Source organism: Ornithorhynchus anatinus, chromosome 1 (assembly GCF_004115215.2).
Source record: "Ornithorhynchus anatinus isolate Pmale09 chromosome 1, mOrnAna1.pri.v4, whole genome shotgun sequence".
NCBI classification, from domain to species: domain Eukaryota; kingdom Metazoa; phylum Chordata; class Mammalia; order Monotremata; family Ornithorhynchidae; genus Ornithorhynchus; species Ornithorhynchus anatinus.
The window spans coordinates 120,566,195-120,579,828 of record NC_041728.1 but is presented as its reverse complement, the minus strand read 5'-3'; the positions used below and the strand labels follow the sequence as shown (position 1 = coordinate 120,579,828).

Genomic DNA, 13,634 nt, shown 5'->3' with positions numbered 1-13,634 from the left:
GAACTCCATGTGGGACAGGGACTTCATCTAACCCAATTAGCTTGTTTCTACCTCAGTGATTAAAAGAGTGCCTGGCACATAGTAAACACTTGGCAAACACCATAAAAAAGGACAAATGAAGCAAGATATGTATTCCCTGCCCTCAAGGAGTTCATGGTCTAACATGAAGAAGAAAATTAGATATTAAACGGGGATTAAATAGAAAGTTTGGACATCACAGTTAGATGCTCTGTGTAACTTGTTGCTCTTGGTCAGAAGGGATCTGAGAAGATAAAGCAGGGTTGGCAATTGACCAATCATGAGGCTTTGGCCTACATGTCTGAATAGGGGATGACTCACTGGCAGTTTTGTTGTGTTTTATTTTTCATTAGGAACATGTTTTTGAAAAGATTTGCTGGAAAGACTGGATCCTGGGTTAAGAAGTTAAAACAATGCCTAATAATCCTTTCCCAGCGATTACTCAGATGCAGTCAATATGTTCTCAGTATGTGGTGTGCTCTATCACCTCACCAATAGCCCTCCAGTCTGAAAGTGTCTCTGTACATAATACCTGGCCTTCTCCTATCTGTAAATGCCTTCTCCATAGACACTGTTTTTTTTTCCTAAGAGATCAAAGTGTGTTTGAATCTTCAGTGTCCTCATCCAATGAACTCCTTATTCTTAACTTTGTATGGAAAAACAAGGCCTAAGTAGTACTAGTAATAGTAGTATTTAATAAGCTCTTAAAGCATGGGTAGCATTGTATTTAACTCCCAGCCCATGGTGCAAGAAGCATGCCAGGAGCTGGGAGCCGCGGTGGCAAGAAGAAAGACTGCAGTAATTCCGGTGCTTTTCACAGCAGAGATGGAGGAATCCGAGAGCATGAGAGAGCAGCTTTTATCCACAACACACAAAGAACATACCAGGAGCAGAAACTCTCGGTGACAGGTAGAAAGGTTATGATTACAAGGTATTTTTCGTGTTGGGGATAGAGGGGTCCGAGAACAGACCGGAGCAGCTTTTATCCCTGGCCTGGTGCGCACAAGCCATGACAGCAAAAGGGATGCACAGTGGTTGGAGGTAAGGGTATAGTTTCTGCTTTGTCCAAGGTTATATAACCAGGACACTCAGTTCCTGGTGCAGTGATGTTTCCACTAGCCAGATTCTTGAGATAGACAAGATTTTGTTTCATGAGCAATGCTTTCATCCCCCAAATCCATTCTGGCATAACTTTTCTGGATATTTCAGGCCAATTTTGTTCCAACTCGAACCCAGTTAAAGCCTTTGTAAACAGTGTGACCAAGTGAAAAGAGCATGGGTATGGGAATCAGAGAATAATTCCATTCTACCACTTGTCTGCTGCAAGACCTTGGGCAAGGCACTTAACTTCTCTGTGCCTCAGTTACTTCATCTATAATATGGGGAATAAGACTGCTAGCCCTATGTGGGACAGAGATTATATACAACCTGATTACCTTGTACCTACCCCAGGCTTAATACAGTGCCTAACACATATAAGCACTTAACAAATACCATTAAAAAACGTATTAAGTATAAGCCACTTTTAAAAAATGAACTGGGATAAGGCTCTGATAGGTGCCCTTGAAGGTGAGAGGTGAAGCACATTAAAGTAAATCTTCAGCAATGGGAGAACAAACCCCTAGGTTAGATAAAGCTGAGTGGAGAGAGGAAATTTTTTGAAATAGGTTTACCTTTAGACTATAAGCTCCTTGTGGGCAGAGAACATGTCTACCAACTCTGTTATACTGCCCCAAGCACTTAGTTCAGGGCTCTGCACATAAAATACCATTGATTGAATGATTGATTGAAAACCCAGCCTGCCCCTACCACTAACAAAGCTTGGTTTGTTACCCTTTACCCTTGTCTCCATCCAGGAACGACACTACTGAGGAATTTTCTGACTTCAGATCATAAGAACCGGGGCATCAATAATTTCAGAGCCAGTTTTGTGAACCAGTGCAGTGGTAAGGTGAGCTGAAACTGGAAAACCAAAATGACAGTGGTGTTTAAGTATTGCCCATGTATCAAAGGCTGAATTAGATACAAGGTAATCAGATAGGATGCATCCCCTGTCCCTCATGGAGCTCACAGACTAAGGGAGAGGGAGAATAGGTATTGAACTCCCATTTTCCAGATGAAGAAACTGAGGCACAGAGATGTTAAGTGATTTTCCTAAGGCCACACAGCAGTCAAGTGGCAGAGCAGAGCAGGAGTAGAACCCAGGTCCTCTGGCTCCCAGGCCCTTCTGGCTCTGCCACACTGACTCTCACTAATTCATTCATTCAATAGTATTTATTGAGCACTTACTATGTGCAGAGCACTGTACTAAGCGCTTGGAATGTACAATTCGGCAACAGATAGAGACGATCCCTGCCCAATGATGGGCTCACAATCTAAATGGTCAGTTGCCTATTTTGTCTCTATTATCATCCACATCAAACATCGCTTAAACTATAAGCTATTTATGGGTAGGGAATGCACCTGCTAATTCTGTTGTACTCTCCCAAGTGCTTAGTACAGTATTGTACTCATTGTAAGCACTCAGTAAATACCACTGATTGATTGTCCTTAAAAGTTCTGTGCCCATCATGCTGCTGTAGCACCAGAGGGAGGTGGCAACCCAGGTACAGTCCCTGGATGGAAGAGCTTCCATTCTGTAGCAGGTGACCTGTACTGGGCATTCAGATGACCTTGATCTGTTGATTGCAGAGAATTTACCTCCAGAACACCAGCACAAGGAAGAGCATAAGGCAGGTGTGTGTACAGAATGGACAAATTCTCCCCAGTCAGGGCCCTGAGTTGTGAAATGCAGATTTCTGTAGCAAGCAGGAAAGGAAATACTAGTTTGGCTTCCCCCAGACTATTACTAAATTATTTTCCGGTTCTCCTTTCCCACACTCTCACCAAACCCACTCAATTTACTTGTTTGTCTGAGCTTTGTATCTCTGTTGATTTCACCTGGTTCCTGACAGTGCAATCCTGAGACCAGTGAGTACCAATCAGGTTGGGGGCTAGGGTGAGTGCGGGCGGGTACGGGGGCTGGAGGCACCAAAGTTTAAGAAGCAGAGGGTGTAGTTAGCCTTGAAGCAGTGTGGCCTCGTGAAAAGAACACCTGGTTCTAATGGTGGCTCCAACACTAGCTTGTTGTGGGACCCTGAGCAAATAATTTAACTTCCCTGTGCCTCAGTTTCTTCATCTGTAAAATGGGATTGAAATATCTGTTCTCCCTCCCACTTCGACAGTGAACTCCATGTGGGACAGGGACTGTGTCACCCTGATAGTTTTTTATATACCTCAATGCTTAATACAGTGTCTGGTGCATACTAGGTGCTTAATAATTATCATAATACTTATTCGAGCCATCAAGAGCTTCTTTGGGACTCAAAAACTCCAGAGCCAGAGGACTCTTCTGTGAGTTAAGAGCTGTAGCTGCTGCTGTTGTTTTTTTTTAAAAAAAAAAAACAAACACAAAAACAAGATTGCCATTTCTGTCTTCATTTTTTCAGCCTGTTGGGATGAACCACCCAGCCAACTGCAGCACGCACCTGAATCATATTGTTGCGATCCTTCAAATGGTGCTGTATATACCCCTTTTCTTTCTGGGAGTGCTTTTCAATGTTCTCGCCTTATGGGTGTTCTGTTTTAAGCTGAAAAGGTGGACAGAAACCAGAGTGTTCATGACCAACTTAGTCATTGCGGACAGCTGCCTCCTCTTCAGTTTACCCTTCATGCTGTATGTCCAGCTTCAACAGTATCAGCACGATACCGTGTGCCTCATCCTCGAGTCCGTGTACTTCATAAATAGGTTCATGAGCATCTCCACTATCATGGCCATAGCTGTCGACCGGTACATTGCCATCGCCTACCCCTTGAAAGCCCACAAATTGAGATCCCCGCAAAAGGCAGCTCTTTTCTGTGGACTGCTCTGGGTCCTGATGTGCATTTCTTTCATCTATCAAGATGGTTCCAGTGTCCACGAAACAAGATGCTTCCTAAAGACGTCCACGACCCCCTCCCTCAGGACTCTCATCCTTTTCCTTCTAGGATTTCTCGTGCCCTTAATCATCCTGAGCTTTTGCTCCATCCGCATTATTGTCCATCTACATAGGAAGCTGGGGACGCAGTCGGAGGAGCAGAGGCCACCTCGGAAAGCCATCTGTATCATTTACATCAACATGATCACGTTCATTGTCTGCTTCCTCCCTGTGAACCTGGGTCATTTCGTTCGTTTCATTTTGGACTCCATCAAAGCCAGCTGCGGCACATTACAAAAAGTGAGCCTCTTCATTCAAGTCAGTTCACTTGTAGCAAATATCAATTGTTGCTTGGATGTCATTTGCTATTACTTGGTAGCCACGGAATTTCAAGAGGCTTCGTTGTTGATCAACAAATGCAAATCTTGGTTGTCGGGAGCAAATGAAACCCAGGAGACCAAACTCTAGAGAGAATGACTGCTAAATATAATATTCTAAATCCAAAAGCAAAAAAAAATTGTTACTGAAAATCACCCCATACTACCTCACCTTTCAGAATGTGTCCTCACCATAGACTTGCTTTGCAATATCACTAGACAGTCTCTCAAATCCCTACTGTAGCCATACCCCCCTCTGGACAAGTTTTAAAATGTATCAGTGATTCTTTGAAAACATTCACATCCTAAATGGCCAAGTCTGCACAAGGACACACCAAATTTTGAAAACAAAATTCGGAGCCCCTGTATTTCCTGATGGAACAGACAGAAACAGCCTCACATTTCAGTATGTAAAATAGGGATTTACCAATTTGCTTATTTAGAGGGAGAATCAGGGTGGTCCGGTGAGAATTAGTGTAGCCTAGTAGGAAGAGGGACTCAGGAGACCTGGTTTCTAATCTTGAATCTGCCACCAGCCTACTATGTGATCTTGGACAAGTCACTTAACTTCTCTGTGCTCCAGTTTCCTCAACTGTAAAATGGAGATTACATAGCTGTTCTCTCTCGTTCCTAGACTGCGAGCTCCGTGTGGGACAGGGATTGTGTCCAACCCGATGGCATTATAGCTATGCTAGTGATTAGTATAGAGCATGGCACATGCTTAACAGTTTAACAGATATCACTATTATTGTTAGTTCTTTCTGGTGTATTTTTCCTGAATTAGATAGATGTTGTTAGTTGGAGCACTGTGCTTGCATTTCCCTGCAGAGTTCCTGATTGGAGTCAACCACTCTGACTCCAGCATCATCATCCTGATTGACAGTTGCTCCTAAGAGTGCTAGGACTCTGCAGTTCCTCTCACCTCACTCTGGCTTCTTTGAGGCTCCTGGATGTAGTAATAGAGGTTGTGGGGGTGGTCCTAATAGCTGGAAAATCCCTTCTTAACCAGTTTGAGAAATACTTCCCCCCTTCAGCACTTAGGCACTCATCATAACTTTCATCCCCAGAACACTCAGACCGATATCTTTGTACTGGGCTGTAATTTATTTTAATGTCTGCGTTTCCCACTCAACTGTAAACTCCTTGAATGCAGGGATTATGTCTTGTTGTGCTGATGTCACTCTCCGAAGTGCTTAGTACAGTGCTCTGCATAGAGTAAATGCTGATTGAACACTGTTGATTGATTAATTCGTCTTTTTTAGAGGGAGAATCAGGGTAGCCTAGGGAGAAGCAGTGTGGCCTAGTAGAAAGGGAGAGTCAGGGAATGTGAGTTCTAATCCTCTTTGACCTCTCAGCTGCCTTTGACACTTTTGACCATCCCCTTCTCCTCCACACTTTATCTCACCTTGGCTTTACGGACTTCGTCCTCTCCTGGTTCTCTTCTTATCTCTCTGGACATTCATTCTCGGTCTCCTTCTCAGGCTCCTCCTCCCCGTCCCATCCTCTAACTGTTGGGGTTCCTCAAGAGTCAGTTCTTGGCCCTCTTCTGTTCTCCAGCCTCGGTGAACTCATTCGCTCTCTCAGCTTCAACTATCATCTCTATGCAGATGACAGCCAGATCTACATCTCTGCCCCTGTCCTCTCCCCCTCCCTTCAGGCTCGTTTCTCCTCCTGCCTCCAAGACGTCTCCACCTGGATGTCTGCCCGCCACCTAAAACTAACATGGCCAAAACTGAGCTCCTCATCTTCCCTCCCAAGCCCTGTCCTCTTCCTGACTTCCCTATCACTGTGGATGGTACGAACATCCTTCCTGTCTCTCAAGCCCGCAACCTCGGTGTCATCTTTGACTCGGCTCTCTCATTCACCCCACACATCCAATCCGTCACCAAAACCTGCCGGTCTCACCTTTATAATATCGTCAAGATCCACCCTTTCCTCTCCACCCAGATGGCTATCTTACTGTTACAGGCTCTCACAATATCCCGGCTGGATTATTGCGTCAGCCTTCTCTCTGATCTCCCTTCCTCCTGTCTCTCCCCACTCCACTCTATTCTTCATTCTGCTACCTGGCTCATCTTCCTGCAGAAACGCTCTGGACATGTCACTCCCCTTCTTAAAAACCTCCAGTGGTTGCCTATCAACCTCCTCACGAAACAAAAACTTCTCAATCTGGGCTACAAGGATCTCCATAACCTTGCCCCCTCCTACCCCTCCTCCCTTCTCTCTTTCTACTGCCCACCCCGCAGTCTTCGCTCCTCTGCCGCCCACCTCCTCACCATCCCCTGTTCTTGCCTAACCAGCCGTCGACCCTTGGGCCACGTCCTCCTGCTGTTCTGGAATGCCCTCCTTCCTCACCTCTGCCAAACTACTTCTCTTCCCCTCTTCAAAACCTTACTTAAAGCTCACCTCCTCCAAGAGTCCTTCCCAGACTGAGCTTCCCCTTTTCCCTCTGCTCCCTCTGCTCCCCCTTTACCCCCCCTTCACGTCTCCTCAGCTAAGCCCTCTTTTCCCCCCTTTCCCTCTGCTCCTCCCCCTCTCCTTTCCCCTCCCCTCAGCACTGTGCTTGTTCGCTCAATTGTATATATTTTCATTACCCTATTTATTTTGTTAATGAGATGTACATCACCTTGATTCTATTTATTGCTATTGTTTTTGTCTGTCTGTCTCCCCCAATTAGACTATAAGCCCATCAATGGGCAGGGACTGTCTCTGTTGCTGATTTGTACATTCCAAGCACTTAGTACAGTGCTCTGCACATAGTAAGTGCTCACTAAATACTATTGGATGAACATATAATCCTGGTTCTGGCACCTGCCTACTGTGTGATCTTGGGCCAGTTAATGCCTCAGTTTCCTCAACTGTAAAATGGGGATTAATTATCTGTTCTCCCTCCCCCTTACTACCCAGACTGTGATCTAGGTAAAGTAGGAAAGTCTGGGGGATGAAAGAATAAGTCAAAGTTTAGATGACAAGAAATACCATTCCTTGGTCAAATCAAAGTTACACCCAGTCTAGTATTCTGCCTTCAACAGTAGCAATGGAATGCCTCTAGAGACCATGTGTTGGTTGCCTCCTTGACATCCATCACATTTTGCAAATGGGGGAGCGGGAAATGGGAAGAGTCAGGTGTGAAGTGGCAATCAGAAGACTCCATTCCTGGCCCAATTGGAAAACACCAAGGAGGAAGCAATCCCAGCTCCAAAGCAGCACCCAGCTGATGCAGATGAAAGGTGGTAAGAGCCCCTGAAGAGATGTTCTCTTTCACTGTGATTAGAATGTGACTCACCAAGTGTCCACCATTTAAGAGAATGAGGCCCCAAGACTTTTATTAATTCTCCAAAATGGCATTACTCTGATAGAAAATCTCCTCCTGCTCCTTGGACTCTGTCCTGAGAAGCAGTTGGTAACCAGGTCTTTCCAACTAGTTCTTTGTATTCATCTCTGATTCCCAAGGTTCAGTAGGTAATTGACTGAGTGGTCACTAAGCAGCCTTCTTGAATTTATTATGAGCCAGAAAAAGAAAAAAAACAAACATGGCTGATTCTTCCTATAGCACATCGGTGTTTCTGCAGTGTGGTTCCCCTGTTTACCTCAGGGCAATGGTGAGAGAAATTCATGGTCAAAATTAAAAGAGGGGAGTTCTTGGGCTCTTAATTTCCTGCCTCTGTTATCATCTCCATCAGGGAATTTCTTCCTCCTTCATAGCCATTTCCTCTTTACAGTTTTCTCTTTAGGGCACTTCCACTTTTTTTAAAGCGTGTATGAGGATGCTGAGGAGAGAATACAGCCTCTTTTTTCAGCCTCTTGTACAGGTTACTTTCATATCTGCTTGTCCTCAAAACCAAACTCCACATTTCAAGGAGGATCCCAGTCCACGTATGGATGAGAGTAACCTACATAGAAACCCAGAGGAGATGTGTGAAGGTTGGTCAGCCAATCAATCACTAGTATTTAATAAGCACTTATTGTGTGCAGAGCCCTGTACAAAGCACTTAGGAGAGTGCAATACAACAGAGTTGGTAGACATGTTTCCTGACCCCAGTGAGTTTACATGCCACTGAAATCCTTGTAAAGGATTACTTTACAATGTAATACCAAAAATAAGGAAATGAGATTAGACTCTCTATAAGATATAGTCTTAATGTTCTAACACTGAGAAGCACCGTGGACCAGTGGAAAGAGCGTGGGCCTGGGAGTCCGAGGGCCTGGGTTCCAATTCTGCCTCTTTCATATGTCCGCTGAGAAACTTTGGAAAAATCACTAAACTTCTCTGTGCCTCAGTTACCTCATTTGTAAAATGTGAATTAAATTATATTCCCTCCTACTTAGACTGTGAACCCCACATGGGGCAGAGACTGTGTCCAAACTGATTAACTTGTTTATTCCCCAGTACTTAGAACTTAGGCACATAATAAGTGCCTAATAAATTCCATATTTATATCCACTCTCTTCATCCTCTTTACCCCAGCTCCCAATCTCCACGTCTCTTAACCTCATTGCACCTCACCCCTGAGTCTTTTGCACCAGACCTATTGTTTATGATCCCCTCTAGACTGTAAGCTTGTTGTGGGCAAAGAATGTGCCCGCTAACTCTGTTGTATTGTACTCTCCCAAGCCCTAGTACACTGCTCTGCACATAACAAGTGCTCAATAAATAACAGTGATTGAACTAGAACTCTACTGTTTTAAAATTTACAAAGTCTTGTCTTTCCCTATTTTCAAAACCCTCCTGAAACATACCTCTTCCAAGAACCTTTCCCCACATAATCTCCAGCACTACTGCCATGTCATCCTAACACATCTCCTTTGTCCTTATGTATATATTGACTTTTTATGGTATTCGTTAAGCGCTTACTATGTGCCAGGCACCATTCTAAGCACTGAGATGGATACAACCTAATCAGGTTAAACACAGTCCAAGTCCTACATGGGGCTCACAGTCTTAATTTCCATTTTACAGATAAGGTAACTGAGGCACAGAAGTTAAGTAACTTGCCCAAAGTCACACAGCAGAAAAGGGGCGGAGCCAGGATAAGAACCCAGGTTCCTCCAACTTCTGGGTGGTTGCTCTTTCCACTAGGAAACACTGCTTCTCTATGTACTCTATTTAATCATTCATTTTTAATATGTTCTTGCTATTGCCATTTTTTTCTACATTCTGCCTCTTGTTCCCAGTGGAGGTGTCTGTGTGTCTGCTTGTTTATCCATTAGATTGTAATTTTCTTTAGATCAGGGACTGTATCCATTCATTCAATCATTTATTGAGCACTTACTGTGTGCCAAGGGATGTACTGAGCACTTGGGAGAGTACAATATAGCAACAAATAGACACATTCCTGCCCACAGTGAGTTCACGGTCTAGAGGGGGAGATAGACATTATTATAAATAAATAGATAAATGAGATATATACAGATATATACTTATGTGTTGTGGGTATAGGAGGGACAGTGAATGAAGGAGCAAGTAAGAGCATTGAAGGGAGTGGAAAAAGAGGAAGGAGGGCTTAGGGAAGGCTTCATGGAGGAGATGTGCCTTTGATAAGGTTTCAAAGTGGGGGAGAGCAATTATCTGTCTGATGTGAGGAGGGAGGGTGTTCTAGGCCAGAGGTAGGAGGTAGGTGGTGAGATAGACAACATCAAGGTATGTGAGGTTAGTTTTAGAGGAACAAAGCATGTGGGCTGGGTTGTACTAGGAGAGTAGCGAGGTGAGGTGGGGGGGGGGGGGGAGGGGGACAGGTGATTAAGTGTTTTAAAGTCAGTAGTGAGACGTTTTTGCTTGATATGGATGGGCAACTAGAGTTTCTTGAGGAGTGGGGAAACATGGTCTGAAGGTTTTTGAAGGAAAATATACCTTGTACTCTCGTACTCTCCCAAGTGCCCAATACAGTCAAATAGGCACTCAACTGAGGGCCCACCTTAATGGGTAGTTAAGAGAACAAAATTGTTCTCATCTCAGCTTGGCTCTGAGGCATGGGGTATAAGTCTCCTCTAATCCTTTCTGTACTCAGTTTCCTTCATCTCCAAAGGTAGCTGTCCAGCAACCAGGCAGGTGACCATGTATCGCATATCCAAAACTAATAATAACAATTATAACATCTGTTAAGCACTTACTCTGTGCCAGCACTGTATTCAGTATCCAAATGTAATCAGTTTGGATTACAAGATAATAAAAGATAACCATTAATACAAGGTAATCAGGTTTATCACATTTTCTGTCCACACAGGGCTCACTAAGTAGGAGGGAGTAGGATTTAATGCTTAGTTTACAGATGAAGAAGTGATAATTAATAATAATCGTGGTATTTGTTAAGTGCCATACTAAGCACTGGACTGGATACAAGAACTTTATTAACCACTGGGCTGGTTACAAGCAAATCAGGTTGGACACAGTTCCTGACCCACATGGGGTTTCCAGCCTTAATCCCAATATTACAGGTGAGGAAACTGAGACAGAGAAATTAAATAAATTGCCCAAGGTCACACAACAGATAAATCTACTTCTCCTTCCCTGTTCTCTCCCCCTCCCTCCAGGCTCATATCTCTTCCTGCCTTCAGGACATCTCCCCTTGGATGTCTGCCCGCCACCTAAAACTCAACATGTCCAAGACTGAGCTCCTTATCCTCCCTCCCAAATCCTGTCCTCTCCCTGACTTTCCTGTCACTGTGGATGGCACTATCATCCTTCCTGTCTTACAAGCCCGCAACCACAGTGTCATCCTAGACTCTGCTCTCTCATTCACCCCACATATCCAATCCTTCACCAAAACCTGCCGGTCCCACCTTCACAATATCGCCAAGATCCACCCTTTCCTCTCCGTCCAAACTGCTACCTTATTAGTACAAGCTCTCACAATATCCCGACTCGATTACTGTGTCAGCCTCCTCTCTGATCTTCCATCTTCCTGTCTCTCCCTGCTCCTGTCTCATCTTCATTCCACTGCCCGAATCATCTTTCTACAGAAACACTTTGGGCATGTCACTCCCCTCCTCAAAAACCTCCAGTGGTTGCCTATTAACCTTTACAAGAAAAAAAAATTCCTCACTCTTGTCTTCAAAGCTCTCCATCATCTTGCCCCCTCCTACCTCACCTCCCTTTTCTTTCTACAGCCCACCCCGCACACTCTGCTCCTCTGCCACTAATCTCCTCCCAGTCCCTCGTTCACATCTGTTCCACCGTCGACCCCTGGTCCACGTCCTACCACTGATCTGGAATACCCTCCCTCCTCACATCTGCCAAACTAACTCTCTTCCCCTCTTCAAAGTCCTACTGAGAGCTCACCTCCTCCAGGGAGGCCTTCCCAGACAGAGCCCTCCCTTTCCCTCTGCCCTTCCTCCCCTCCCCATTCCCCCTTTTCCCACCCTCTGCTCTTCCCCTTCCCCTCCCTTCAGGACATGTGCATATTTGTATATATTATTTATTACTCTATCCATTTGGTTAATGCTGTGTATGTATCTATGATTCTATTTATCTTGATGATATTTACTCCACACTACTTGTTTTGTTTTGTTCTGTTTTGTTTTATTGTTTGTCTCCCCCTTTTAGACTGTGAGCCCGTTGCTGGGCAGGGATTGTCTCTGTTGTCAAATTGTACATTCCAAACGCTCAGTACAGTGCTCAGCACATAGTAAGCACTCAATAAATACTATTGAATGAATGAGACCTTGGCCAAGTCACTTAACTATGCTGTTTTTGTCAATTGAATGAATGAAATGGCCAGAGCTGGGATTAGAACCAGGTCTTCTGATTCCCAAATCCATGCTCTTTCTGTTAGGTCATGCTGCTACTTTTAAATTCAATAAAATCACAGTTTTAAGAGTTACAGTAAACTCTCTCTCCTTTCAATTAGATTTTCGGGAGGTTTCATGAAGGAATTTGTGTTTTTCTCTTAGGGTATTTGCTGTGCTCTGTACACAGTATGCACTCAGTAAATACCTTTCTATCCTCTGTCTACACCCACTCTCTTGGAGAACTACATTTACTCCTCTGGCTTCACCTACCATCTTTTTGCAGATGATCCCCAAATCTACATCTCCAGACCTGATCTTTCCTTCTCTGCAGTCTCAAAATCCTTCCTGCCTTCAAGGTATCTTTTCTTGAATGTCCCCCTGATACCTTAAATTTAACATATGCCAAAGAGAACTCTTTATTTTCCCACCCAAACCCTCTCCTCATGCTGACTTTCCTGTCACTTTAGACACCACCACCTTACTCCCTGACTCACAGGTCCATGAGCTTGGAGTTATCCTCTACTCATCTCTCTCATTTAACCCATTTAACCAAATCCTATAGGTCCCACCTTCACAACATCGCTAAAAATCTTCCCTTTCCTTTCCATCCAAACTGCTGTCATGTTAATCCAAACACTTACCCAAGCTTGCCCTGATTACTGTATCAGCCTCTTTGCTGACCTTGCTGCCTCCTGTCTCTCCCCCTTCCAGTCCATTCTTCACTCCGATGCCTGGATCATTTTTCTACCAAAGCATTCAGTCTATGCTTTCCCACTCATTAAGGACTTCCAGTGGTTGCCCATCCATATCCGCATCACACAGAAGCTCCTTCCCATTGGCTTTACAGCATTCAAACACTTTGCCTCCTCCTATATCAACTCCCCGATTTCTTATTACCCCAGATCACACTCTTCATTCCTCTAATGCAATCCTACTGACTGTACCTCAGTCTCATTTATCTTGACACCAACCTCTCGGCCACATCCTGCCCTAGCCTGGAATGCCTTCCCTCTTCATATCTGACAGGCAATCTTTCTCTCCATCTTCAAAGTCCATCTCCTCCAATATGTCTTCCTCTACTAAAATCTCATTTCCTCTTCTCCCCCTCCTTTCTGCATCACCCTTCCATTCATTCATTCAATCATATTAAATTGAGTTCTTACTGTGTGCAGAGCACTGTACTAAGCACTTGGGAGAGTACAGTACAACAATAAACAGACACATTCCCTGCCCACAAGAAGCTAACAGTCTAGAGTCTAAAATCCATTTGGATTCACACCCTTATTCATCCCTCCCTCAGCCCCATAACACTTAAGAACACTTCATTAATTTATATTAATGTCTGTTGCCCTCTCTAGACTCTAAGCTCACTGTGGGCAGGAAAAGTGTCTATCAACTTTATTATATGGTACTCTCCCAAGCGCTCAGTACACTGTTCTGCGCACAGCAAGAACCCAAAGAATATGATTGATTAAATGACTGACTACCAGTACAGAGACAAACAAGAAGGAGACGGGAGGGGGAGACAGAGAGAAAAAGAATGCTATTCACTGAC

The 13,634-nt window shown here is 44.3% G+C and overlaps 1 protein-coding gene across 1 annotated transcript; it reads left to right on the top strand.

The window, feature by feature from the left end:
* Positions 1–773: 773 nt before the first annotated feature.
* Positions 774–4,442, top strand: LOC120638832 (G-protein coupled receptor 35-like). The gene is made up of 3 exons (XM_039914137.1): positions 774–927; positions 1,875–1,969; positions 3,507–4,442. The coding sequence occupies exons 1-3, from the start codon at positions 774–776 to the stop codon at positions 4,440–4,442; spliced, it is 1,185 nt and encodes a 394-aa protein (XP_039770071.1).
* Positions 4,443–13,634: the final 9,192 nt, after the last annotated feature.